This window comes from Lepidochelys kempii, chromosome 6 (assembly GCF_965140265.1).
Source record: "Lepidochelys kempii isolate rLepKem1 chromosome 6, rLepKem1.hap2, whole genome shotgun sequence".
Classification (NCBI taxonomy): Eukaryota; Metazoa; Chordata; order Testudines; family Cheloniidae; genus Lepidochelys; species Lepidochelys kempii.
In genome coordinates, this window is record NC_133261.1 from 72,568,469 (window position 1) to 72,595,884 (window position 27,416).

A 27,416-nucleotide genomic window follows, 5' to 3' on the forward strand; every position below is an offset into this window, starting at 1 on the left:
CCCCAACCCTGATTGGGATATTTGGGTGCAATAATAATGAACCCATTATTCAAAATAGCTAACAGAATGTAATTGATCTTCATCCCACTTAATTTCCTTCTTGAAAAAAATGCAAAAAAAGTAATGTAGCAAAAGGAAATGTACTATAAAAAGATAATAGTGTAAATTCAGCTATGAGGGCCATCAATCAGAGAAGGCAAAGAAATGATCGCTCTTTTTTTTTTTATCCTAAATTGAAAAGGGTCGCAAATGTTCCCCCCCCCCCCCCAGGTATATGTACGCAGGTAGTCAAAGTAATTTGTATTTATTCAGGCTTAACATTAATGGGGACTGAAATTTATAGGTTCGTAAAATTAAATTTTCTTTGCCTGCCTGCAATCTTTTGTTAATAAATGTACTCGCTTGTTACCCTGAAGTTATACTGAGAAATATTTCCCCAGAAAAAAGAATAAATGGGGACTACACTTGGTTTACTAAGGCCTAGTGTATGCTACGAAGTACTCCTGGGTGGAATTCTGCACCAAAAAATTAAAAATTCTGTGCACGGTATTTTAAAATTCTGGAAATTTTGTCAAAATAACACACACAATCACACCACTTTCAGTTATTTTGATAATTTGTTTCAAAATACTTGTCAGCAAGTATGTCTGTAACAATACAGAAAATTCCTTACTAGATAAATCAGTACAGAACTTTGAATAGTTCATTTAAACTACACTACAGAAACATTTCTTGCACCCCTCTGAAGCAGTGCAAAGGCGTGGAGTGTCAGGGATAATGGATGAGCTGAGGGAGAGGGAAGGAGCTTGGGAGCGAACCTCGTGGGAGCTGGGTGTGGGTGAGAAAAGTATCAAACAGTCTTTTTTGTGGGGAGGGTGGGGGTTGTTGGTGAACCCTGGCTGATGCCTAGCCTTTCCCATTCAGTCAGACACATCTTCCCCCGTCCCTGTGTGGCCCTGCAGTCCCTTTTCCATTTAGCCTCTGGCTTAATGCTGTCACTCTACTGGCTCCTGAGCCCCTGCCCCAGTCTGTTCCTTCCACTAGCCCTTCTGAACCCCATTCTGTGACCCTCCAGTAGCCCTGTGTGCCCTACTCTGTCTTCCCCCACCATATCCCGTGCCTGCTAACCTGGCTCTTTGGGCAGGGTGCTGTTATGAATGCAGCCAGCTGCTGGCTTTTATTGCCAGTCAGCCGTGCTGGCTGTTCTGGTGCCACAGTGGCCTCTGGTGGGCAAAAGACAATGTATTTTCTGCGCATAAAAAAATTCTGCTCATGTGGTACAGGAATTCCCCCAAGTGTAAATGAGGGTTTACCTGCATGGCTATATTGGCAAACCCTCCTACTGTAGACATAACTTATACCAGCAAAAGCCCTCTAGTTACCCAAGCAAATTAAGCTGTGCTGGCTAAAGCAGTCTGGTATAACTGCATCTGCACTAGGGCTTTTGTTGGTTAAAAACAGTAAAAAAAAAAAAATTGCATTCTTAATTGGCATAATTTATACTGGCAAAAGTTTCTGGTGTGGACGTGGCCTTCAGCCTCTTTGTGTATGTTTGTTTTTAAATTGGATGCTTACCTTGGGAACATTGTTGCTGTTGATGCTATTTCTTGCACCATTCTGATGTTATGTTTTATATGTCACAATGGAGAATTTTCCTGGAAAAAGAAAAATGAAATGTATCTCTTAGAGAGTGGAGAGAAATACAATTTGTCTGGGATTCTTTGGCTCTGGAAAAACTCTTGTAACGGCTCTTAGTTAGAATGCAAAACATGAAGGGTTGGATGAGGGGAAAAAATAGTGACAGAAGTGTGAAGGAACTGTAGAGGCCTGATAGATTGTTGTCTTGTTGTTCTGGGTTCCATTCTTAGGCCTTATCTATGAATGTTTTAGTACCATACCTATTTCAATTAGGGTATGACTCTTGCATTTTTTAAAAAAAAGTTATACTGGGAAAAGCCCAATGTGGACACAGTTTATACTGATATTAAGGTATATTATACTCAGGGGTGAAAGTAAGTCTAGGGACTTACCAGTATGGGGCTGGGCTGGGGCCAGCTCTGGTCCCTGGAAGGGGCAAGGCCTCAGGAGGAAGGGGCGGGCCTGGGGGAGGTCAGAGCCAGTGCCAGCCCCAGCCCACCCTGTACCAGCAAGTGCCTTCTTCCCCCTCCCTGGGGGAAGAAGAGCCCCGGGGCCCTTTAAATCGTCCCCGGAGCCCCGCCGCCACTTCCCCAGGGCTCCGGTAGCAGGGCTCCGGGGACGAGGCTCTGGCTGCCACTACTGTCCCGGGCCCTTTAAATTGTCCCCGGAGCCTGCCGGAGCCCTGGGGAAGCAGCAGCGGGGCTCTGGGAACGATTTAAAGGGCCCAGGGCTCAGCCGCCACTACTGCCCTAGGCCCTTTAAATCGCCGCCCCAGCCCCGCTGCCGCTACCCCAGGGTTCCGGCAGTGGAGCTCTGGCAGCAATTTAAAGGGCCGGGGGCTCCAGCTGCTGGTGGGAGCCGCATTTCCTTTAAATTGCACTGGGGCAGCTGATCCACCCTGGTATGGCATGCCAGCATGCTGTACCGGCTTACTTTTACCTCTGATTATACTGAACATAAGAATGGTCATAATGAGTCAGACCAGAGGTCCATCTAGCCCAGTATCCTGTCTTCCGACAGTGACCAATGCCAGGTGCCCCAGAGGAAATGAATAGAACAGGTAATCATTGAGTGATATGTCCCCTGTCACTCATTCCCAGCTTCTGGCAAACAGAACGTAGTTAGTTTTTGTTTTTTTTAACTCTGTTATAGTCTTGGCCTTCACAACATCCTCTGGCACAGAGTTCCACATGTTGACTGTATGTTGTGTGAAGAAATACTTCCTTTTACTTGTTTTAAACCTGTTGCCTATTAATTTCATTTGTTGACCCCTAGTTCGTGTATTATGAGAAGGAGTAAATAACACTTCCTACTAATGGTATAGTTTATTCCCCTTCTTGTCTGGGAATAACTTTGTCCACACTGTGGAGGATTGTACCATTTTCACTGTACAGTATAGTTTAAGTAATACAACTTACTACTGTAGACAGGGACTTAGTACAGCTGTCTGCCTCTCTCTTTTCCTTCCCCCAGGCCAGCAGAGCTATGCAAACATGTCAGAGATATGGCCTATTCTGCCTTGGAGGAGCTCCTTTTTTGTCATTAGCAGGGTAAAGTGATTCAAACCATAATTTTAATCACTTTAAAAAAATTGATTTGAAACAAATTGAAGCTTTGTAATGCTAACATGAAAATGTATGGTATTACGACTTTAGATTTAAATTGATAGTGAACTAAATCAGTAATGCTGTTTGGGGGTTGTTTTTTAAATAGCACAACTGGTAGGGTATCCTATATGAGTTTGATTAAACTATTAGGCAAAAAAGAAAATATTGAAAGTGAAGGCCCTGATCCTGCAAATGCTTAAGCAGATATGTAATTTTATTTGCATGAATAGTACCGTTGACTTCAGTGGATTACTCGTGCTCAAAACTAACATGTACATAAGTGTTTGCAGCATAAGGGATTCAGTTGTATTTTTATTCAACTTTTCTTTTAGTGGCATGAAGTCTTTGTAGTGGTTCAGTGTTAACAGAGGTTCAATATATTAGCAAAGTTATTGTGAACTTTTTTTAAACACAGGCCAAAATTATCAAAATTGGACTTTTAAGGTAAGACTCCATATTTAGGCATGTAAGGATGGATATTTCAAAGTACTTAAGTGACCTAAGAGCAAAGGTCCCATTGACTTCAAACTGCCAATGCTGATGGAACATTTCAACTTTCTTGACTTGTGGAAGTATATCAGAACGTGATGTAGGTTGCAAATATACCACAAGCTATTTGCTTTCAGCTTTGTGTTTTGCATTTGTGTTCTCACAGTAAAGGATGTTAGTGAGACCCTGGACTTGTCATTTTCAGCACAGATGAATATTTTAAGTGTAAAACTTCTCAGTAGAAAATCCTGCAAAATGTGAAATTCTACTAAGAATTTGAAAACTAATTAAAAAAATAAAAACAAGTACAAAATATCCACTTGAGCAGTCAGAGACTATAAAATGGGAAGAAAATAAAGAACTAGCAACATAATAAAAATGTTTGAAATAAAAATATATTTTGTTGTTTTTTTAAAAAAATTGTGATTTTTAATTCACCCTGCTCAATAATGATCTCTCTAGCTGATTAGAGGATAGTGTTGATGGTTTCCAAAGGAAGCCTAGTCAACCTTTCACCAGCAGGTTGGTGGGTTATCACACCATTTGGCCTCAGTATTAAATGCAAAGGAGGAGAAAACAACAATCCTGTGGGCTTCAGCTAGGATGTAGAGGTTCTGAGGCATGGGAAAAAATGTAAGGCAAGAATCTTGAAGAAAGATCCACTGTTGCAACCAGACATACATAAAAATGTTCTCTGTTTTTGAAGTGAAACGTACACAACTTAAAAATTATATGTCATATATAGGGCTTCTGGTTTAAATGGACTTTTATTGTAAAAGCATGTTGAAATCAAAGTCAGCAATAGCCAGCAAATATTTGTTTAAACTGGAAAACCCAGTGTTTTAAAGCTGATCTTTCTCTGTGCTTCTAGAAGGCAAAATGTTTGCTGCTGTTTAGTGGAAATAAATGCCAAAACCTTGGAAACCCTTAATATAAAACATAACTAGTGGCTTTCCGAATATGTCCTTGGAGAGTTCTCCTCTAGTGCTGTTTGTTGACTGACTAGTCATTGTAATAGGCAGACTGAAAAAAAAGCAAACAAAAAACCCCACACCTAAATTATAGTTCAACTAAATAGTGATCTAAAAGAAACATCTGTGGGCAAAATACTTAAAAAAAAAAAAAATAGCTTAAACCTTAAGTATTTCTCAGTGTATCTTGATGAAGGTTAATCGAGGTTACTCCTACCCAACTTGAAGGTGGTTAGAACTCTACACCCATTGGCATAACTTCACGTTTGCCTTTAGTAATGTAGAGGGTCACGTAAGGATGGCCCTACTGGGTCAGACCAAAGGTCCATCTAGCTTAGTATCCTGTCTTCCGACAGTGGCCAGTGCCAGGTGCCCCAGAGGAAATGAACAGAACAGGTAATCAACAAATGATCCATCCCCTGTCGCTCATTCCCAGCTTCTGGCAAACAGAGGCTAGGGACACCATTCCTGCCCATCCTGGCTAATAGCCATTGATGGACCTATCCTCCATGAATTTATCTAGTTCTTTTTTGAACCCTGTCATGGTCTTGGCCTTCACAACATCCTCTGGCAAGGAGTTCCGCAGGTTGACTGTGCATTGTGTGAAGAAATACTTCCTTTTATTTGTTTTAAACCTGCTTCCTATGAATTTCATTTGCTGACCCCTAGTTCTTGTGTTATGAGAAGTAGTAAAGAACACTTCCTTATCTACTTTCTTTACACCAGTCATGATTTTCTAGACTTCAATCATATCTCCCCTTAGCCGTCTCTTTTCCAAGCTGAAAAGTCCCAGTCTTATTAATCTCTCCTCATACAGAAGCCGTTGCATACCCCTAATAATTTTTGTTGCCTTTTTCTGAACCATTTCCAATTCCAGTTTATCTTTTTTGAGATGGGATGGCCACATCTGCACACAGTATTCAAGATGTGGGCGTACCATAGATTTATATAGAGGCAACATGATATTTTCTGTCCTATTATCTATCCCTTCCTTAATTATTCCCAGCATTCTGTTAGCTTTTTTTTTTTTATTGCCACTGCACATGGAGTGGATGGTTTGAGAGAACTATCCGCAGTGACTCCAAGATTTTTCTTGAGTGGTAACAGCTAATTTAGACCCCATCATTTTATATATATAGTTGGGATTATGCTTTCCAATGTGCATTACTTTGCATTTATCAACATTAATATGACACAGCCAAGTAGTTACTCTGTGAACTCTTGATTGAATCTTTTTATTATCCTTATTTCAAATGCCAACCTTCAGCACTCCAACCAAAAAACCACAAAAATAACTTCCTGAACAACTGTGGAATAGTTTTTTTTTTTTTTAGAACTAAGACAGACCACCTGCTAAATTTGATATTAAAACTTACTAAAGCGTTGGAGCAAATCAGAAAGAAAATCAAGATGGTGGAGCCATTTACTGGGCAAAATCTAGCCATCAGGGCACCAAGATAAATCACCCAAACTTTCCCACAGTAATCATAGAATCATAGAACTGGAAGGGACCTCGAGAGGTTATCTAGTCCAGTCCCCTGCACTCAAGGCAGGACTAAGAATTATCTAGACCATCCCTAACAGGTGTTGGTAAGTAATGGATGGTAAGTTTTCAGAAATCAAAATGTCTCTCCAGTCCTCTTTAGACCAACTAGCTGATGGAATAAATGGATTTCAGAATTGTCTAACAAGGGAACACATTGTATTGCCATCTGAAACAGACCAAAAATAATAGATGGCTGTCTGTGGCTCCTTGAATAGTGTCGCCTAGTTACTGATGTGGATGAGACTGAAGACATTTTAAAAAAAGGAAAAGGAAAAGTACTCATATCTTGAATCTCCTGGAAGGAGTGGAGAACCCTGATCAAACAAGCATTATTTCTCGATGGTTCAAAAAAATTACCAGATTGACAAAAAGGACTAAGTCTAAAAATAAGAGCCTGTCGGGTGCCAAGTGTGCAAGAAATGACTGTTACCCCCAATTTGCAACTGTCTACCTACATAATTTTAAAGACATTTTACTTTCTCAAATGCAAAAAACTGTAATTTGCATAAGAGTTTTCTCCCTATTTGCAGTGACAGAGAACAGCATTCAATCCAGCAAGAAAACTGTTCAGAGATTATGGTTTTAGATATGTATTACTTTGTATCCAGCAACCCTAAAGATCTTTAAAGGAATACAAATTTGCAAATTTCAGAGCTTCCACAGCGGTTTTTAAACAGGCTTAAGAAATATGTAACTCAAAGTGTTAAGGCACCTTTTTGTGAAAATTAATGCAGATATATACTTTAAATAGCAATATTATTTAGGTGAAAGATATTTCAATATTTTTACTTTATTTCTGTGTTATGTTTATCTTTGATATGTTAATAGGAAACATTATAATACTTCTAATTGAGAGACGTCTTTAATTTCCATGTAGCCTACAGACTGTACTAATTAAGGGGGCCTATATCTGTGACGCTTCTTGGGATACCCAGAGCTGTGAGTCAGCTTGTTACCACCTGCCTCCAGAGCGAGGGAGTCTTGTCTGTACCCAGTAAGTGTTAGTTCCCTAACACAATCACCCTGTTAGTCACTCCAGCACTCTCCTCTGGGGTGCATCAGACTTGTCTTTGCCTTGCAGGTTGATGACAAATGCCCCCGACTCCCTTCAAAGTGTCCTTCTGTGGTATCCAGTCCCGATCAGTGGATACCCACAGAAATCCCAGATCCTCTATTTCCAATGGAAAGGTGTATTGCAGTTCACCAGTTTTACCTTGGAGCACCACTCCTATAATATGCACAGTGCTTGACTTCAGTTATAAAGCAAAAGGAAAGAATTTAAAATTCTTAAGAATAAAGAAAGGTTGTAGATTCAAATAAAAACCAGTATGAGAGATGGGATCAAATGGTAACATTAAACAACATCACAGCACACATTCTAAAGCCTAAACCTAACTAACAAGTTATCTTCCTGTGTAAAGAAGCTTATCTCACCCAAAATTCTCTCCAGCATTTTCCACCAGTTTGATAAAGACCCTTTCTCATAAAATCAAGCCTGCTGAGAGCTTGTCTTCTCAGACTGATGGAGTATGGCGGGCGTTCCTCTGTACACCAAATATAGTTTCAAAAGTTAATTGTATTACTCCTAAACAGGATAACACCTGCTGTTTACCTCTGCCTGTTAATTTCCTCTCTCTGAAGATTTCACCATCCTTCATTGGCATTCAGTTCAGATTTGTGAGTGGAGGTCCATTGTGAACCATATAATACTTAATTTATGTGTAAGCAGACATATAGAGAAACATTTCTTGTTTGAAAGAGAACCTGCTTTTTACATTTGCTTGTGCCCAGCCCTAGACACAGACCTTAAGAACAGAATTTTCAGTATTTATATATGTAAATCCTTATACAACATCCATACATGCATTTTTGTAATGATTTTGATGACTTGAGTGATGCAATCTTTCATTAGAGACCTCACATGATACTCTTTACATTCTAGTTCTCCAAATACCAAACCTAGGGGATTCCTGTTAACCTTATGCCAGTTGGCATCAAGAAGTCCTTGGGTAATAATATCAGCTACCATTCAGATACTTCTCTTATAGATTGTTCAAGGCAGCTTTCTTAGGGTATGTCTACACTACGGAATAAGGTCGAATTTATAGAAGTCGGTTTTTTAGAAGTCGGTTTTATATATTCGAGTGTGTGTGTCCCCACAGAAAATGCTCTAAGTGCATTAACTCGGCGGAGTGCTTCCACAGTACCGAGGCTAGAGTCGACTTCCAGAGCGTTGCACTGTGGATAGCTATCCCACAGTTCCCGCAGTCTCTGCTGCCCATTGGAATTCTGGGTTGAGATCCCAATGCCTGATGGGGCTAAAACATTGTCGCGGGTGGTTCTGGGTACATATCGTCAGGCCCCTGTTCCCTCCCTCCCTCCGTGAAAGCAAGGGCAGACAATCGTTTCACGCCTTTTTTCCTGAGTTACCTGTGCAGACGCCATACCACGGCAAGCATGGAGCCCGCTCAGGTAACCGTCACCGTGTGTCTCCTGGGTGCTGGCAAACGCGGTACGGCATTGCTACACAGTAGCAGCAACCCCTTGCCTTGTGGCAGCAGACGGTACAATACGACTGGTAGCCGTCATCGTCATGTCCGAGGTGCTCCTGGCCACGTCGGCTGGGAGCGCCTGGGCAGACATGGGCGCAGGGACTAAATTTGGAGTGACTTGACCAGGTCATTCTCTTTAGTCCTGCAGTCAGTCCTATTGAACCGTCTTATGGTGAGCGGGCAGGCGATATGGACTGCTAGCAGTCGTATTGTACCATCTTCTGCCAGGCAGGCAAGAGATGAGGATGGCAAGCAGTCGTACTGTACCATCTTCTGCTGAGCAGCCATGAGATGTGGATGGCATGCAGTCCTTCTGCACCGTCTGCTGCCAGCCAAAGATGTAAAAGATAGATGGAGTGGGTCAAAACAAGAAATAGACCAGATTTGTTTTGTACTCATTTGCTTCCCCCCCTCCCCTGTCTAGGGGACTCATTCCTCTAGGTCACACTGCAGTCACTCACAGAGAAGGTGCAGCGAGGTAAATCTAGCCATGTATCAATCAGAGGCCAGGCTAACCTCCTTGTTCCAATGAGAACAATAACTTAGGTGCACCATTTCTTATTGGAACCCTCTGTGAAGTCCTGCCTGAAATACTCCTTGATGTAAAGCCACCCCCTTTGTTGATTTTAGCTCCCTGAAGGTAACCCTGTAAGCTGTGTCGTCAGTTGCCCCTCCCTCTGTCAGAGCAACGGCAGACAATCGTTCCACGCCTTTTTTCTGTGCGGCCGCCATACCAGGGCAAGCATGGAGGCCGCTCAGCTCACTTTGGCAATTAGGAGCACGTTAAACACCACACGCATTATCCAGCAGTATATGCAGTACCAGAACCTGGCAAAGCGATACCGGGCGAGGAGGCGACGTCAGCGCGGTCACGTGAGTGATCAGGACATGGACACAGATTTCTCTGAAAGCATGGACCCTGCCAGTGCATGCATCATGGTGCTAATGGGGCAGGTTCATGCTGTGGAACGCCGATTCTGGGCTCGGGAAACAAGCACAGACTGGTGGGACCGCATAGTGTTGCAGGTCTGGGACGATTCCCAGTGGCTGCGAAACTTTTGCATGCGTAAGGGCACTTTCATGGAACTTTGTGACTTGCTTTCCCCTGCCCTGAGGCGCATGAATACCAAGATGAGAGCAGCCCTCACAGTCAAGAAGCGAGTGGCGATAGCCCTGTGGAAGCTTGCAATGCCAGACAGCTACCGGTCAGTTGGGAATAAATTTGGAGTGGGCAAATCTACTGTTGGGGCTGCTGTGATGCAAGTAGCCCACGCAATCAAAGATCTGCTGATATCAAGGGTAGTGACCCTGGGAAATGTGCAGGTCATAGTGGATGGCTTTGCTGCAATGGGATTCCCTAACTGTGGTGGGGCCATAGACGGAACCCATATCCCTATCTTGGCACCGGAGCACCAAGCCGCCGAGTACATAAACCGCAAGGGGTACTTTTCAGTAGTGCTGCAAGCACTGGTGGATCACAAGGGACGTTTCACCAACATCAACGTGGGATGGCCGGGAAGGTACATGACGCTCGCATCTTCAGGAACTCTGGTCTGTTTCAAAAGCTGCAGGAAGGGACTTTCTTCCCAGACCAGAAAATAACTGTTGGGGATGTTGAAATGCCTATAGTTATCCTTGGGGACCCAGCCTACCCCTTAATGCCATGGCTCATGAAGCCGTACACAGGCAGCCTGGACAGTAGTCAGGAGCTGTTCAACTACAGGCTGAGCAAGTGCAGAATGGTGGTAGAATGTGCATTTGGACGTTTAAAGGCGCGCTGGCGCAGTTTACTGACTCGCTTAGATCTCAGCGAAACCAATATTCCCACTGTTATTACTGCTTGCTGTGTGCTCCACAATATCTGTGAGAGTAAGGGGGAGACGTTTATGGCGGGGTGGGAGGTTGAGGCAAATCGCCTGGCTGCTGGTTACGCGCAGCCAGACACCAGGGCAGTTAGAAGAACACAGGAGGGCGCAGTACGCATCAGAGAAGCTTTGAAAACCAGTTTCATGACTGGCCAGGCTACGGTGTGAAAGTTCTGTTTGTTTCTCCTTGATGAAACCCCCCGCCCCTTGGTTCATTCTACTTCCCTGTAAACTAACCACCCTCCCCTCCTCCCTTCGATCACCGCTTGCAGAGGCAATAAAGTCGTTGCCTCACATTCATGCATTCTTTATTCATTCATCACACAAATAGGGGGATGACTACCAAGGTAGCCCAGGAGGGGTGGTGGTGGAGGGAAGGAAAATGCCACACAGCACTTTAAAAGTTTACAACTTTAAAATTTATTGAATGCCAGCCTTCTTTTTTTGGGCAATCCTCTGTGGCGGAGTGGCTGGTTGGCCGGTGGCCCCCCCACCACGTTCTTGGGCGTCTGGGTGTGGAGGCTATGGAACTTGGTGAGGAGGGCGGTTGGTTACACAGGGGCTGTAGTGGCAGTCTGTGCTCCAGCTGCCTTTGCTGCACCTCAACCATACACTGGAGCATACTGGTTTGGTCCTCCAGCAGCCTCAGCATTGAATCCTGCCTCCTCTCATCACGCTGCCACCACATTTGAACTTCAGCCCTCTCTTCAGCCCGCCACCTCTCCTCCCGGTCATTTTGTGCTTTCCTGCACTCTGACATTATTTGCTTCCACGCATTCGTCTGTGCTCTGTCAGTGTGGGAGGACAGCATGAGCTCGGAGAACATTTCATCTCGAGTGCGTTTTTTTTTTTCTTTCTAATCTTCACTAGCCTCTGGGAAGGAGAAGATCCTGTGATCATTGAAACATATGCAGCTGGTGGAGAAAAAAAAGGGACAGCGGTATTTAAAAAGACACATTTTATAAAACAGTGGCTACACTCTTTCAGGGTAAACCTTGCTGTTAACATTACATACATAGCACATGTGCTTTCATTACAAGGTCGCATTTTGCCTCCCCCCACCGTGTGGCTACCCCCTCAACCCTCCCCCCTCCCTGTGGCTAACAGCGGGGAACATTTCTGTTTAGCCACAGGCAAACAGCCCAGCAGGAATGGGCTCCTCTGAGTGTCCCCTGAAGAAAAGCACTCTATTTCAACCAGGTGACCATGAATTATATCTCACTTTCCTGAGGATAACACAGAGAGATAAAGAACGGATGTGGTTTGAACGCCAGCAAACATACACTGCAATGCTTTGTTGTACAATGATTCCCGAGTACGTGTTACTGGCCTGGAGTGGTAAAGTGTCCTACCATTAAGGACACAATAAGGCTGCCCTCCCCAGAAACCTTTTGCAAAGGCTTTGGGAGTATATCCAGGAGAGCCGCGAAAGCCAGGGCAAAGTAATCCTTTCACATGCTTGCTTTTAAACCATGTATAGTATTTTAAAAGGTAAACTTACCGGAGGTCCCTTCTCCGCCTGCTGGGTCCAGGAGGCAGCCTTGGGTGGGTTTGGGGGGTACTGGCTCCAGGTCCAGGATGAGAAACAGTTCCTGGCTGTCGGGAAAACCGGTTTCTCCGCTTGCTTGCTGTGAGCTATCTACAACATCATCATCATCTTCTTCTTCTTTGTCCCCAAAACCTGCTTCCGTATTGCCTCCATTGAAGGAGTCAAACAAAACGGCTGGGGTAGTGGTGGCTGAACCCCCTAAAATGGCATGCAGCTCATCATAGAAGCGGCATGTTTGGGGCTCGGACCCGGAGCGGCCGTTCGCCTCTCTGGTTTTCTGGTAGGCTTGCCTCAGCTCCTTCAGTTTCACGCGGCACTGCTTCGGGTCCCTGTTATGGCCTCTGTCCTTCATGCCCTGGGAGATTTTGACAAAGGTTTTTGCATTTTGAAAACTGGAACGGAGTTCTGATAGCATGGATTCCTCTCCCCATACAGCGATCAGATCCCGTACCTCCCGTTCGGTCCATGCTGGAGCTCTTTTGCGATTCTGGGACCCCATCATGGTCACCTCTGCTGATGAGCTCTGTGTGGTCACCTGCAGCTTGCCACGCTGGCCAAACAGGAAATGAGATTCAAAAGTTCGCGGTTCTTTTCCTGTCTACCTGGCCAGTGCATCTGAGTTGAGAGTGCTGTCCAGAGCAGTCAAAATGGAGCACTCTGGGATAGCTCCCGGAGGCCAATACCGTCGAATTGTGTCCACAGTACCCCAAATTCGAGCCGGCAAGGCCAATTTAAGTGCTAATCCACTTGTCAGGGGTGGAGTAAGGAAATCGATTTTAAGAGCCCTTTAAGTCGAAATAAAGGGCTTCATTGTGTGGACGGGTGCAGGTTTACATCGATTCAACGCTGCTAAATTCGACCGAAAGTCCTAGTGTAGACCAGGGCTTGGTATCCTTTTCTTACAATTCTACTGCTGATCTCTACGTCTGACTAAAACTGTGATATAGGGATGAATGAAGTTTACCGCTTTCACTTGCGGGCATATTTTACACTATTAATATGTAATAACCAAATAAAAAAGTGTAAATGACATTCAGATTTTGCCATCGTTAACATTAAACACAATAAGCAAATTTTGTAGCACTTGCAAATCTCAACCCTTTCCCCTCTCTCTTTACACCCAACTATATTTCTAAGAGGCAGAGATTTTTAGGACATTATTTTATCACTGTCAATGAGTTGAGAACCACTATGAGTATATTGTGTAAGTTTAAAAAAAAAAAAATTTCCATGATTGGCCCTTTGTTCTGTCCACAGTATGACTGTAAAAATGGTTTAATGAATTTGTCCTCAGCAGAGTTTTAGTATGTTTAAGAACGTGTGTTAAATTCAGAAGTTTTATTTAGTTATTCAGAGACAAGATATTGATTACCCAGTATAACTGAATTGAGAAGGATATTCTAGCAACCAACATTATATGTAAAGCTTATTTAGATAAGAATGCCTTGCATAAATAGATTAAATATAATGCAACCTTCCACTTGTTTTCATACAAATCCTGTAAGTGGAATATAAATGTCATTTACCACCTAATAAAATATAAGAGAGTTCTCTTCTGTCTCAAGTGTGGAAGTGGGTATTACCCTAACTCAAGAAATGCATCTATATACTTCAGAACACAATTAAATGGGGGAAAAAAATGTTTGGGTGGGACAAGTATTTGATGTATTCAACAATACACCCATCAAAAGGAAGTTACTATGTTAATACAACTTACCCTTTGTGGTTATTACAGTTTTTTGAAGACCAGAGAGGAATTTTCTCTCTTGCATTCTGGCATACTGCCTGGGAATCTTCATATTTGGTGTATGTATTCCCCTCTAAATATATCTGTTTTCTGTCAGATTTATTTACTAATTGTTCCCACCACACAAATAAATTATTTATGGGAGGAGACTTTAGTGCTGTGTTTAAAATTTGGGTTCGATGAAATTCCCCCAATTTACAGATTAGCAAAAAATCTAAAATCTTCAATTCTGTCCTTATGGGAAATAATGTAGGTGATGTCTGGTGGCTGTTAAACCCAAAAAGTAAAGAATCTGCTTTCCAAAGTTCATGATTCCTCATCTGGAATAAGTTTGATTTTCATAAAGGCTGAAAAAGCCTCAAAATATTTAGTTTCTGAGGCTCTGATCCTGCTAAAAGTATGCATGAGTTTAAAGTTATTATCTATATTTGGGAAAAAGTTGGATGATGTATTCGTATCCTGGTGGTGATATACTTCCCACTGCAACGGTAACTAAGGGGGATATTAAACAATAACTGTTCAAGTTAGACATTTTAAAATCATCTGCTCTGGGTAACTTGCATCCAGGAGTTTTAAAAGAGCTGGCTGAGAAGCTCTCTGGACTGTTAATTAATTTAATAAGTATATGAACACTGGAGAAGTTCCAGAGGACTGGAAAAAAAAATCCTAATGTACCAATACTTAGAGTAACAGGATGATCTGGATAATTATAGGTCTGTCACCCTGACATTGATCCTTGGCAAAGTAATGGCATTGCTGATACAGGGCTAGATTTAATAAAGAAATAAAGGAGGTTAATTAATGCCAGTCAGTATGGGTTTATGGAAAATAGACCTTGTCAAACTAACTTGATATCTTCAAGAGACAAGGTGGGTGATATTTTTTATTGGACCAATTTCTGTTGGTGGGAGAGACAACATATAGAATCATAGAATATCAGGGTTGGAAGGGACCTCAGGAGGTCACCTCGTCCAACCCCCTGCTCAAAGAAGGACCAATCCCCAACTAAATCATCCCAGCCAGGGCTTTGTCAAGTCTGACCTTAAAAGCCTCTAAGGAAAGAGATTCTACCACCTCCCTCGGTAACCCATTCCAGTGCTTCACCACCCTTCTAGTGAAAAAGTTTTTCCTAACATCCAACCTAAACCTCCTGTACTGCCACTTGAGACTATTACTCCTTGCTCTGTAATCTGGTACCACTGAGAACAGTCTAGATCCATCCTCTTTGGAACCCCCCTTCAGGTAGTTGAAAGCAGCTATCAAATCCCCCCTCATTCTTCTCTTCTGCAGACTAAATAATCCCAGTTCCCTCAGCCTCTCTTCGTAAGTCATGTGCTCCAGTCCCCTAATCATTTTTGTTGCCCTCCGCTGGACTCTTTCCAATTTTTCCACAGCCTTCTTGTAGTGTGGGGCCCAAAACTGGACACAGTACTCCAGATGAGGCCTCATCAATATCGAATAGAGGGGAATGATCACTTCCCTCGATCTGCTAGCAATGTCCCTACTTATACAGCCCAAAATGCCATTGGCTTTCTTGGCAACAAGGGCACGCTGTTGACTCATACCTAGCTTCTTATCCACTGTAACCCCTAGGTCCTTTTCTGCAGAACTGCTGCCTAGCCATTCGGTCCCATAGTGGTGCATGGGATTCTTCCGTCCTAAGTGCAGGACTCTGAACTTGTTCTTGTTGAACCTCATCAGATTTCTTTTGGCCCAATCCTCTAATTTGTCTAGGTCCCTCTGTATCCTATCCTTACCCTCCAGTACTACCCATTGAGCCCGACGATTTAGTTAGCTTTCTATCCACCTTATAGTCCATTCATCCAGCCCATACTTCTTTAACTTGCTGGCAAGAATACTGTGGGAGACCATATCAAAAGCTTTGCTAAAGTCAAGGAATAACACATCCACTACTTTCCCCTCATCCACAGAGCCAGTTATCTCATCATAGAAGGCAATTAGGTTAGTCAGGCATGACTTGCCCTTATAAGATAATGAAATTACAATTTAGGTTGATAAAGGTAATTGGGTTGATGAAATATATTTAGACTTCTGTAAGTCATTTAACTTGGTACCACACAACATTTTGATTACAAAACTAGAACTATACAAAATCAGTATGGTACACACTAGATGGATTAAAACTTGTGTATTTTTCAAAATGTAATTGTAAATAGGGAATAATGGAGTGGGTGTCTTTCTAGCCAGGTCCAACAGAAATCAGTTCTTGTCCCTCCGCTATTTAAGACTTTTATCAGCAATCTGGAATAAAACATAAAATCATTACTGCTTAAATTTGACGATGACAAAAAATCGGGGGAGTGGTAAATAATGAAGAGGACAGGTCACTGATACAGAATAATCTAGATCATCTGATAAACTGGAGTCAAGCAAACATGTTTCTATACAGCCAAATGTAAGGTCATGTTGTTAATTTCTATATATGTAGGCCCAGGGTGGATTTGATTTAAATCACTAGTCAGGAAGACTCAATTTAATCATGGTTTTCTACATAAAAGTGCATTCTTGTTGGTTGTTATAACCTTAATACATATTCTTCACAACTCAGATAGATGTAGGTTTCATTTTTAGAAGGTACACACTATACATTTTTAAACAGTGATTTATTTTGAAAACTTTTCAGATGAATTTTACAGCTATATCAGAAAATGAATGATTGTTTGGTCATTGCATTTACCAAAGGTAATTGAAGCAGATATTTATGAAGTCATTGGGAGGTGAACTATCCCCAATTCAAAGGGTTAATCATTAATATTTGGAGGATTTTCTTACCAGGCTGTATTAGGAGGAGAACATCACCAGACAGACATTTAAATTGTTTTATTTAACTAAAACAACAATGTTAAGTATTCTGGATTTTTTTCCTTCAATGGCAAACATATAATATTTTAACAAAACCAAGGATATGTCCCTCGCGTCTCACATTTATCTCCAGACTTCTTCTCCTTGTCCAGATCTATTCCTCCCCAACAATCTTCTATTCATTGAACTTTTTGAAACTTTGAACTTTTAGAGAGAGGTAAGGGATTGATTCTGTGTACACAAATTTGCAGAGGGACAGTAGAGTTGAGGTCTGTTGTTTCTCACCTCTATATATTTATTTACTTAAAAACATTTTTGCTGTTAATAAGCATGTTATCTCGGGAGACCCAAATCGGAGAACTGCAAAACTAAGCATCTCTGATGGTATCTTCTAGACTGAGCACTGAGTCCCATTTGGTAGACAGAAAGATTAACCTAAATAACCTATACAGAAGCCCCTGGAACCCTATAAGATTGGGTCCCTAATCCATTAACTATTGGAACTAATTTACAGAGCTTTTCTTAAACATTACATGAATATATTGTCTCATACTATAGAATTAGAATTTATAATCCCTATTCCATGATGAGATATCTTTGAGCTATAATGTATCTTAATTAAAACTATCTTTAGATAGGTTTTTCCTCAAAAAGCATTTTATCAAAAAAATCAGATTTAAATAAAAAAAAAATTGATTTTTATCCACCTTGTGTAGGCCATACTTGAGGGATGGGGCTCTGTCTTGGGAAGGAATGACTCTGAAAAAGACTTAGAGGGTCATGGTGGATAATCAGCTGAACATGAGCTCCCAATGTGAATGTGATCCTTGGATGCAAAAACGGTTAATATCAGAGAGTAAGGAGATTATATTACCTCTGTGTTTGGCACTGGCGGAACTGCTACTGAGTTACTGTGTCCAGTTCTGGTGTCTCCAATTCAAGAAGGATGTTGCCTCCCGCCCCAGAGCTGCCATGCAAGGGAAGAACAAGTCCTGTCCCTCCCCAGCCCAGCAGGGACTCCTAGCTAGGAGCTGGGGCACTCCCAGCAGCAGGGGAATATTGGATCCACCTCCACAAGTCTCCTCCAGCTGCAGGAACCTCTGGGGCTGGAGCTTCCTGCAGCAGGGGAAAGCACTCCAAGGTAGGGCTGATCTGTCTGGGAGAGCTGCCCTGCGGGGAAGGAAATTGGACAGGGTTCAGAGAAGAGCCACAAGATTGATTAAAGGATTAGAAAACATGCCTTTATAGTGAGAGATTTAAGGAGCTCAGTCTGTTTAGTTTATCAGAGATGCTTAAGGGATGATTTGATCAGTTTATAAATACTTACCTGGAGAACAGAAATGTGATAATAGAGGGGTCTTCAGTTTAGCAGACAAAGATGTGACAGTGTCTGGAAGTTGAAGCTAAACAAATTCAGATTAGAAATCAGATGCAATTTTTAAATAGTTGTGGTAATTAACCATTGGAACCATATACCAAGGGTTTTGGTGGATTCTCCATCTCTGGAAATTTTTAAATCAAGACTGCATATTTTTCTAAAAGATATGCTCTAGTTCAACCACACCCATTGAATTTGAAGTAGAATTCAGTTCAGGGAAGTCTTATGGCCTGTGTTATGCAGGAGGTCAGACTATGTAATCTCAGAAATCCTTTCTGGCCTTAAAATCTACAAATCTGTACTAAGTCCTTGCAGGATCAATGCCAAAAATGGATACAGTACTCATTTCAGATGATGTGCCTGAAGACCTAGACCCTTGACTAAATGCACAAGTGAAAAATAAAACACATTTGTTCACTTCAGTCATTGAAAAAATGTAGCAATATCTTGACACAAATGACAATGGAGGAAATCTCCTTTCAAGTTTTGTGGCATTCAAGGATACCTTTTGAGAAATTGTTATTACACATATGACACAAACCATAAGAATTATTTAGAAGGCAATTGATCTTGGCAAAGAAACTATAAAACTCTCCAACAGCTGATTTATGGTGCTTCCCAAGAAACAAAATCTCAAGCTGAACAAATTTATTTGCGACTGAACATCATTATCACGTAGGTAGGGCCCTACCAAATTCCTGGTCCATTTTGATCAATTTCATGGCCAGACAGTTTTAAAGTTGGTCAATTTCACGTTTTCAGCTATTTACATCTGAAATTTCACAGTGTTGTAACTGGGGGTCTCAACCCAAAAGGTACCTGGAAGTGGATCTGATCTGCCCCCTTCCTGCCTCCCGCCCCAGAGCTGCCATGCAAGGGAAGAACAAGTCCTGTCCCTCCCCAGCCCAGCAGGGACTCCTAGCTAGGAGCTGGGGCACTCCCAGCAGCAGGGGAATATTGGATCCACCTCCACAAGTCTCCTCCAGCTGCAGGAACCTCTGGGGCTGGAGCTTCCTGCAGCAGGGGAAAGCACTCCAAGGTAGGGCTGATCTGTCTGGGAGAGCTGCCCTGCGGGGAAGGACCAGTCCTGTCCCTACCAGCCCAGCAGCAAGAGGGAAATCAGATTTAACAGGAAAGGGCTTATTTCACAGTCGGTGACACGTTTTTTCACTACCATGAAATTGGTAGGGCCCTACACATAGGGCATAAGTAGCTCTCATATGCACAGTAACTTCTTTGAATTTGGAAATAAAACCAATTGTGTGTTCAAAAATAATCTTCCTACACTGTCCTGACCATTATGCCTGTATTTGTAACAGAAGAAAACAAAAGAACAATTGATAAGGTTGTAGTAGAGACATTCTCAAAGTCTGCTCAACATTTATTTACCTTGAATAACTTCAGCAACATAAATATTTCAGGCTTTCTTTGGAGAACCTAAAATCCTGAAGATAAATGAAGAATAGCTTGAAGCAAAAAGTCTATTTGGATTAGTGTTAAAGAACCCAGGAGCTTTCACTAATGTTACAAAATGGGCAGGGTAAGAAAGGAATTTGGATGATTTTTTTAAAAATACATACGCAAAAAAATACATAGGCAACAGTTGATACTAAATATAGCAAAAGGAGCAATAGTCTAATTTTAGACTGTAAGCTGTTTTGGGCAAGAATTTGTTGTATGTTTGTAAACCAAATATCAAGCACACCTTGTGGCACTATAAAAGTAATAGTTTTTTACAAAAAGATATGCATGAGGAAAAAATACATTCTAGTTTCAATTGTGAACTTAAGGGGGTCCACTCAAAAAGTTAGTCTCCCATGTTGGTTTTTGTGATTCTTTTCTCTTCCAGAACACCTTATATAAGATTCAACTGAAAAAAGTTTTCTCTAACTTTTTTTAATTTCTGGGTTACAGGTATGCGGTTCGTATGATATATGTGGCTGCCCATTTCATTCAAAGTTCAGCTTGTTTCCTTTAATAATGGTGAATGTTTCAGTACATGATTCTTTTTTTCATCAGTTGGATTCTTTGTACTTCCTGTATTCCTAACTCAATATTATTTGATATAAGGCATTGTTATACTAGGTCAGGCTCAGTCTCTCTGAAAATAGACCATAAATGCCTATAGGAAAATATAGAGAACTTATTTGGCCAAGTTAACATTGCTGTTAAAATCCTAGTTTGTGCATTTCCTGATATTTTTTAACTGTGCAACCTTAGTATTGCATTAACACAGATTTTGCAGCTGATATACGTATACAAAGTTGTGTAATTTAATATGCCCAGAATTTTGTAGTCCTATTCTTGGTGACCATATATTGAAATAAGGTGCTTGTTGGCTAGCCAACTAGGGGAACAGGAGTTTTATGAGCTGGGGATAAAAGTGATCAGTGATATAGTAACACTAGAATAGCATAACTGCTGGCTTGTTTTGAAACTCTTATTTCAGGCAATTGGTTGACCAGTGTGCTTGAAATAATCTCTTATTAAAAAGTTATTGCCATATTTAAAGTGCTGTAGAAACATTAATGAATCCCCATAACAATTTTGTGAGGTAGCTATATATTACTTTTCCCATTTTACGATGCAGACTGAGGAAGAGTGGTGAAGTGACTTGTCCAAGACCACACATGGTGGTGAAGTCCACAACAAAATTAACGTAGAGAATGGGCTCTCCTGACGCCACACCCCGTATTAGTATCTCCAGAACCCAATACTTAATAAAAGTCAACCTTCTGTGTTTCTAATATCTAGGTTCCAGCAGTTTGACCTGTTTGTAACAAGAATGAAGGTGCACTACAGAAAAGAGCAACAACTTTATTGTTCTTTTATTTCTTATTGCTTAGAGTTTTTTGTTCCCAGACAGTTTTGTCAATTTGATTTGTTTGGAATGTTTTTGGGAAACCTGTTTCACATCCCCAGTCACTCCAATTTTTCATTGTTCTCTGGTTAATCTTTTGGTTACTTCAGAAATCTCTAGATTATAAGCTCTTTTGATCAGGAACCCTGTTTTTCTCTGTCTTCTATGAAGTGCTTAGCTTCTTTTGGGGTTCTATAAAATAATATACAATACGTTCTGCCAGTGCACTTAATTCCTTCTCTTCAGTCCCTGGTAAGTGAGATAATGGGTGCATTTTGTTCTCACCCAGCTGTGTGTTTGGAAGCATCTGTGCATGAGGAGAGATTTGTTCTATGGCCTCGGAGCTGGGTGCCAGGGAGGATGGCAGCTCCACAGAGCTGGCGAAGCCCCTCTATCTGCAATGTCTGGAGAGAGCTCTGCGATTGGATCAGTTTCTACGACAGACATCCACCATCTTCAACAGGAGTATATCCAGGTACCAAAAACATATCCTGTTTTAGGTTGGGAACACCCAGAAAAGAGACGTTGTATAATATTGTTTCCAGGCAACCCCCATTGTAAGGGGTTAGTAACCACTTGCACAGTATAAATCCTGCTTTTTCAAGGATTTTTGTTCTCTGGTCTTTTTACCTCACATAGATTGGTTACTTGGCTCATTGTTAGCCCAGATATAATGGTCAAGAATTCTTTTTGTCAGCTTTTACTAAAAAGTAGGCTTAGTTTATTAAATCTTAAATTAGTTTTGAAGAGAATTGGCCCTTAATCATTTGTAACATCTCAGTGCTGTTGTCAGACACAGAATTGTGTGGTAGGAAACAAATAGAACTATTAAGAAACAAAAAACTTCTCTTAAAAAAAACAAACAAGCAAGCAAACCAACATACCAGTATCATCTTTGTAAAACATGTTGAGATTTTCCAATGAGAAGTGCTATGTAAGCGTCAAGTATTATTACTTGTACAAGCCAAACATGACTTTACTAAAGTGTCCATTAGCATCCTTGGTAAAATGTTTCATTCAGACAAATTTCATTTTCTATATGAATTTTGGATATGGAAATTGATATAAGAGGTTTTGGGGGGTCAAAAAATTGGTTACCCATAGGAAAATATAAAAAGGAGTAGACTCTTTTTAACCACCATTTACTGCTTTTATGATTTCTTCTGTTGTTATTACTGAAGAGCAGTAGCAATGCCATAGCTAAAGGTGAGCAGAGCTTTCTGTTCAAGATCTCATTTTTCAGAGTGCTCTAAAATGCATATGAATATTTATAGACAGATTGCCTTGAAAACTTCCATGAAATATCAGGGCAGGGGTAGAGTTAATGGTGTGAATCTGGGATTATTTGCTCCAGTGGGTCAAGTTACAGACTCCCCTTCAAAATGACCCACTTTTAAAAAAATTTCTGTTCTGAGTCCTCCCCCGGCCCCCCTGAGTTGGGGGAAAAATACAGGAAGGATCCCCATGAAACTGATAACAGTGGATTTCTCATTATTTCAGCTAGTGACTGCCACAGAGAATTATCTATACGGCAGTATTTCAAAAGTTTAGACTTTTTCTGGTTCTGTAAAGGGGTTTACAACTATTGGTAGTCAAATCTGGGATGGAACCAAAACACATCAATTTCAAGTTGATTTTTCAAAGGGTTGTGTAATTTACAGGCACATCCAGATTGGTTTAAAATTTAGTGTGCCAGTAGAGGACCTGGATTACAGTTTGTGGTGTAAATTTGGAGTCACTGGGTCAAGAGTTTTCTAAGATACAGCCCTTAACTGGGCTTGCTTTTACTTTTCAGTGTGTTCTAAATGTGTGTCTAGGCAGATTGCCTTGAAAATAGTTATGTCACAGGCTAGTAGATATGGCAGATTTGAGTCATACCTGGCCAAGGAGTTCCTAAGATAAAGACCTTCCCCCCAGTGACCTGCTTTTAATTTTCAGAGTGTTCTAGAATCGCACACATCAGCGAAACTGGGTGAGTAATTGAGAATGGTCATGCTACAAGTACACGGCATTGAGAAACATGGGGAACTGAGAATGGACATGTTCTATACATGACACAGCTACATAGTTCTGAGATGTGGGCAAGGAGCTGAGACAAAGGAACCTGTGCCCAGGCTTATCTCAAGGCTCAGGTTCTTACTCAATTCATGCTCCCCAAGGACATGCTCAGTGAGTGAGAAGCTGAATGACCGACCCGCTCAGTTGGTTGCTTAGGCTGAGTGGCACTGATCTGAACCTTAACTTTGGCTTTGAAGCGATAACACTAAGACCTAGGACTATAACAGTACCTTACTCCTCCATACCCAACCCTGTCACTTTGTACACTGCACATCTCCAAGTCAGCACTCCCATTTATGCAGTCCAGGGGAGCCTTGCTGTGCTCTGTAAAGCCCTCTCAATCCAGGGAATACTTGTGGCTGTTTGGCAAAGGCTAAGGGAGAGGTCAGGTGCTATGGTCTTCCTGATGATTTAGGACAGGGGTTAAAGTGGGCAGAGTCACAGGACAATATGTGCACTGTCTTGGTTTATCAGTTAATTGCATATGTGGTTGAGAACAATACAGTACTTGAGGACCATACATTTCCAGCAAAGACATGAACACATTTGTCTATATAATACATACAGCAGGTAAAGAGTAGTGACTTGTAATGCCCTTTAATACAGATTCCATAAAGGATATCAGACTCCACTATATCAGATTGCTTAAATGGTCTTTGAAGTAGAGGGCCATCCATAAGACCTACATCAATTACCTGACTCTCTTCTATTACCGCCTCTTCCAAAATTTTCCATGTAATGTTGCTCTAGACTCATTTTCCTATTTCCCAAGAGCCTTCTCCCTGGAAAATAATAAGGCAAAATTATTACTACATTTGCTTTGCATTTATATTTTTAAATCACTACACCATTTTATTAAAAGTTTTATGATACTATCAAATTACAGAGTAGTTGACAGATTCATGTAAGAAGTTAACATTAAGCAGTGCTTCATATTGTATAATTGTTGCAGACAGTTTGAGACCTTTCCAATCCCTAGTTCCTAATCTCCAGGACAAGTGCCACACAGGAAAATTGCATTTTCTGTAATGTCTTTTATGGGTGTCCTTGCCCCTAGTTATGAGTGTTTTCCTCTCCTGCTGTGATCATATTTTTGTGTGTCCTATTGCAGTGATGAAAGTGAGGATGGATTGGATGACAATCCTTTGCTGCCACAGTCTGGGGATTCCCTGATGCAAATTAAGGAAGAGCCCCCAAATTCATTGCTTGGGGAATCTTCTGGAACAGGAAATTCTGGGATGTTAAACACACATTCCCTCAATGGAATACTGCAGCCAGGTGAGTGTGCATCAGATTGAATTCCTGCTTGCTATGGGGTAAGGTGGCTTCTTTGTTTATATTTATAGGTTTTTTTCTTTAAATTCACTTACTTCATAATCAAATAAAATGTCCTCTTTAAACAGAGCCAAAGTCAGAAAAAGGGAGTTTGTATAACTTTTCCAAACTGAAGAAAAGCAGAAAGTGGCTGAAGGTAAGAGTACTGGAGGTGAAGGGAAGCTGTGATCAATAACTATTGTGGTGTAATCTCTAGGGGTATTCTACCTTGACTGGGGAAACACAAGTGATTGTGTGGTGGTATTTCTTAGCGTTCTTATGAAACACTGAATGCTTAAAAAAAAAACGAACTTGAACCTGCTAGTAAACACTGATCAAAATATGGCACATCCATTTATTAACTTGTGTATTATTAATATATTTATTATGGCAGTGCCTAAGGGCCAACCAAGAATGGGGGACCATTGTTCTAGGCACTGTACAAACATAGAGTAGGAGACATTCCGAGCCCTCAAGAGTTTATGGTCTAAATAGACAAGACAGATATGGTGGGGGAAAGGGAGTGAATAAGTAGAGTGAACAAAGTGATGGCAGCCAATGTCATGTTAGTTCCACTTTTTCTTTTTTTTAATTGATTTTTTGGTGGGTTTACTTAAGAGAGAAAAGCTAAATGGAAAGAAAAAGGAAATGGAGCGGTGAAGGGGGCGGGGAAAAGAGAATAAGAGGGGCAGGTGTGGAGTGAAGCCAAGGTGAATAGACTGCTCCAACCCTCTTCCTTGCACCTCCCTCACAAACAGCCCATCAAATGTAGTGCACTAAACGTTTCCTCTGACAGTAAGCCTCTCAGTGATTCATTTCATTTTACCCCTTCCTTGTAAAGACAAAATAATGTGTTACTGAAAGTCTAGTTCCTGGTGTTCCTTATTCATTAGGATTGCTTGGTGATGTACTAAAATTGGCAATTGCAGCCACATGACAACTCCCTCTGCTCCATCAAGGCAAATCTTCACGTGGCATTGAGCCATATAACAGTTATACACAATCCCCCTCCTGGTCACTAGCACAGGATTTGTGGCTGTTGGAAATAGAGCAAGGCCAGGGCTCCCATATGTCTCAGCAACTCCTGGCTACCAGAATAACCCCTAAGGCCATTGGCAGCTGTCACAAACTAGAGCAGTGTAAAGGCTGCTGTAAGTCATATCAGGGACCAGACTGGTATGCTCTCAGCTTCAGGATTGGGGGAATGTCAAGGTATTTTAAAGCCACTTTTGTAACCCTTGCTTTTCACCTGTACCGAGAGCTCACTGGATACAGCCTAAAATTAGGAATATTGTACTGCAGAGCAGTTTTAGGAAGAAAATGCAGTACCCTCTTACTGGGGACAGAACATAGTATTGTGAAGTTGTTTAACTGTGAGGGGGTGTGAGAATGTGTTGTGGAGCTGTGAAAAGAGGAAAAGTGATGTCATGAAAAATTTTAGTTTGCTATTTACTCCTGGGGGAATTCTGCACCACTGTGCAATGCAGAATTTTGCAGAAACTTGACGTGTGCACAAAATTTCCTTTCCCCCATAGAAATGGGCTGCCGTGCTGCTAGTTGCTACTAGGGGGGTCATTGGACTTGGTAGAGCCCAGATTGCACATAGAAGACCCTGCTGGGGGGAGGGAGAGAGAGCTAGGGGGTTCCTGGCATGCCCTGAGGGAAGGAGAGGGCAGTGTGCAGGAAATTCCTTGCAAGTCTGGGACCAAGCATCAGGCTGTTTCTCTCTCTGGATCCATGGGCTCGGGGGGACGGGTAATCTGGGTGGGGGGGGGTGGTTGGGTTCTGGGGAGGAGGGAGTTCGGGTGTATTGGCTAGGGGTAACTCTGCAGGTGGGTTTGAGGGGCAGGAAGGGTTGTGGCTGTCTGTTTCCCCCCCCTCCTCTCCATCCCTGGCTAGGCTGTAGTGGGGCGTGGGGGTAGAGAAACAGGAACTGAATTGTCATAGTGGTTTCTTTAACTCTCTACTCCTGGGGCAATTTTTGTGTGTGTCTGTATTGTTACAGACATATTTGCTTACAGATATTTTGAAATAAATTACCAAAATAATTGAAACTGGTGTGATTACATAGTGTTATTTTAACAAATAAAATTTGCAGAATTTTTAATTTTTTGGCACAGAATGCCCCCAGGAGTAGGTCTTGCACTTTCTTGGTCTCTTCTCATTTGTTCACTGCACCCTCTTCATTAGTTCAATGTAAAATCTGACTACTTTTCAGAAAGCTTTGTTAGTTTCTGTATTATTAAGGGGAAGGACAGCTTTTATTTAGATTTTAAAAAAAACCAAAACAAATGCTACCAAAACAAAGCTGTACATTCTACACTCAGTTCTGTCCTTGGGGGGAGAGTGAGTGAGAGAATTACCACACATGACAGATGTTAGTCACGTTGCTTAATGCACTACTGGAAGGCTCTCTGATGCTATGGTAATGTATGGTATGAGAACCTATATAGCACAGAATGCAGTTATGGTCTCCTTGGATCAGAGTCTTAGTCTCCTCTATATGCTAAAATAGTGACTGAACTGATGATACTCAGTGTATTTTTGGTTTGTTTAAATGAGAGGTGTGTGTTCAAAAACATGAAATATACCTACTACCATGTCCAAATTACAATGAGCTGTGGTCAAATAAATGAAACACATTTCAGGCCCAATTCATTGCTCCAGGTCTGAATGGGAAAGAAGAGTGGCAGGAATTGATGGCTTTATGCTCCTTTCTTCTGGAGCTGATCCCCAGTGAACGTAAAGTAGTTTTAGGACATGACATAACTTGTACCTCACTGTGTATGGCCTCAAAGGCTCTTCTGGCTTTGTATAAAGAGAGAGAATGTTTCCCTTAGAGTATTGTGCTTGGCCTTTCAGGAATGCTCTCCTGAAAACTTATCATAGTGGCTCAGGTTGCAGGTTCATCAAATTTGATATCTTGCTTTTGGTAGTTGCCAGTGTCTTCAGAGAGAAGCAGAAATCCCAATAAGGCAATGATGTAGTGTAATATGTGGTGAGGGGTGGGGTGTGTGTG

The 27,416-nt window shown here is 41.6% G+C and overlaps 1 protein-coding gene across 2 annotated transcripts in view; it reads left to right on the top strand.

Annotated features, from left to right (window-relative positions):
• The window catches only part of INO80 (INO80 complex ATPase subunit), a 131,606-nt gene that overhangs the window by 4,246 nt on the left and 99,944 nt on the right, over positions 1–27,416 (top strand). For both annotated transcript variants that reach the window (XM_073348740.1, XM_073348739.1), the window contains exons 2-4: positions 21,315–21,500; positions 24,195–24,361; positions 24,487–24,554. In XM_073348740.1, the coding sequence (XP_073204841.1) occupies positions 21,358–21,500; positions 24,195–24,361; positions 24,487–24,554 (378 nt within the window). In that variant the 5' untranslated portion in view covers positions 21,315–21,357. The remainder of the gene's footprint in view (positions 1–21,314; positions 21,501–24,194; positions 24,362–24,486; positions 24,555–27,416) is intronic.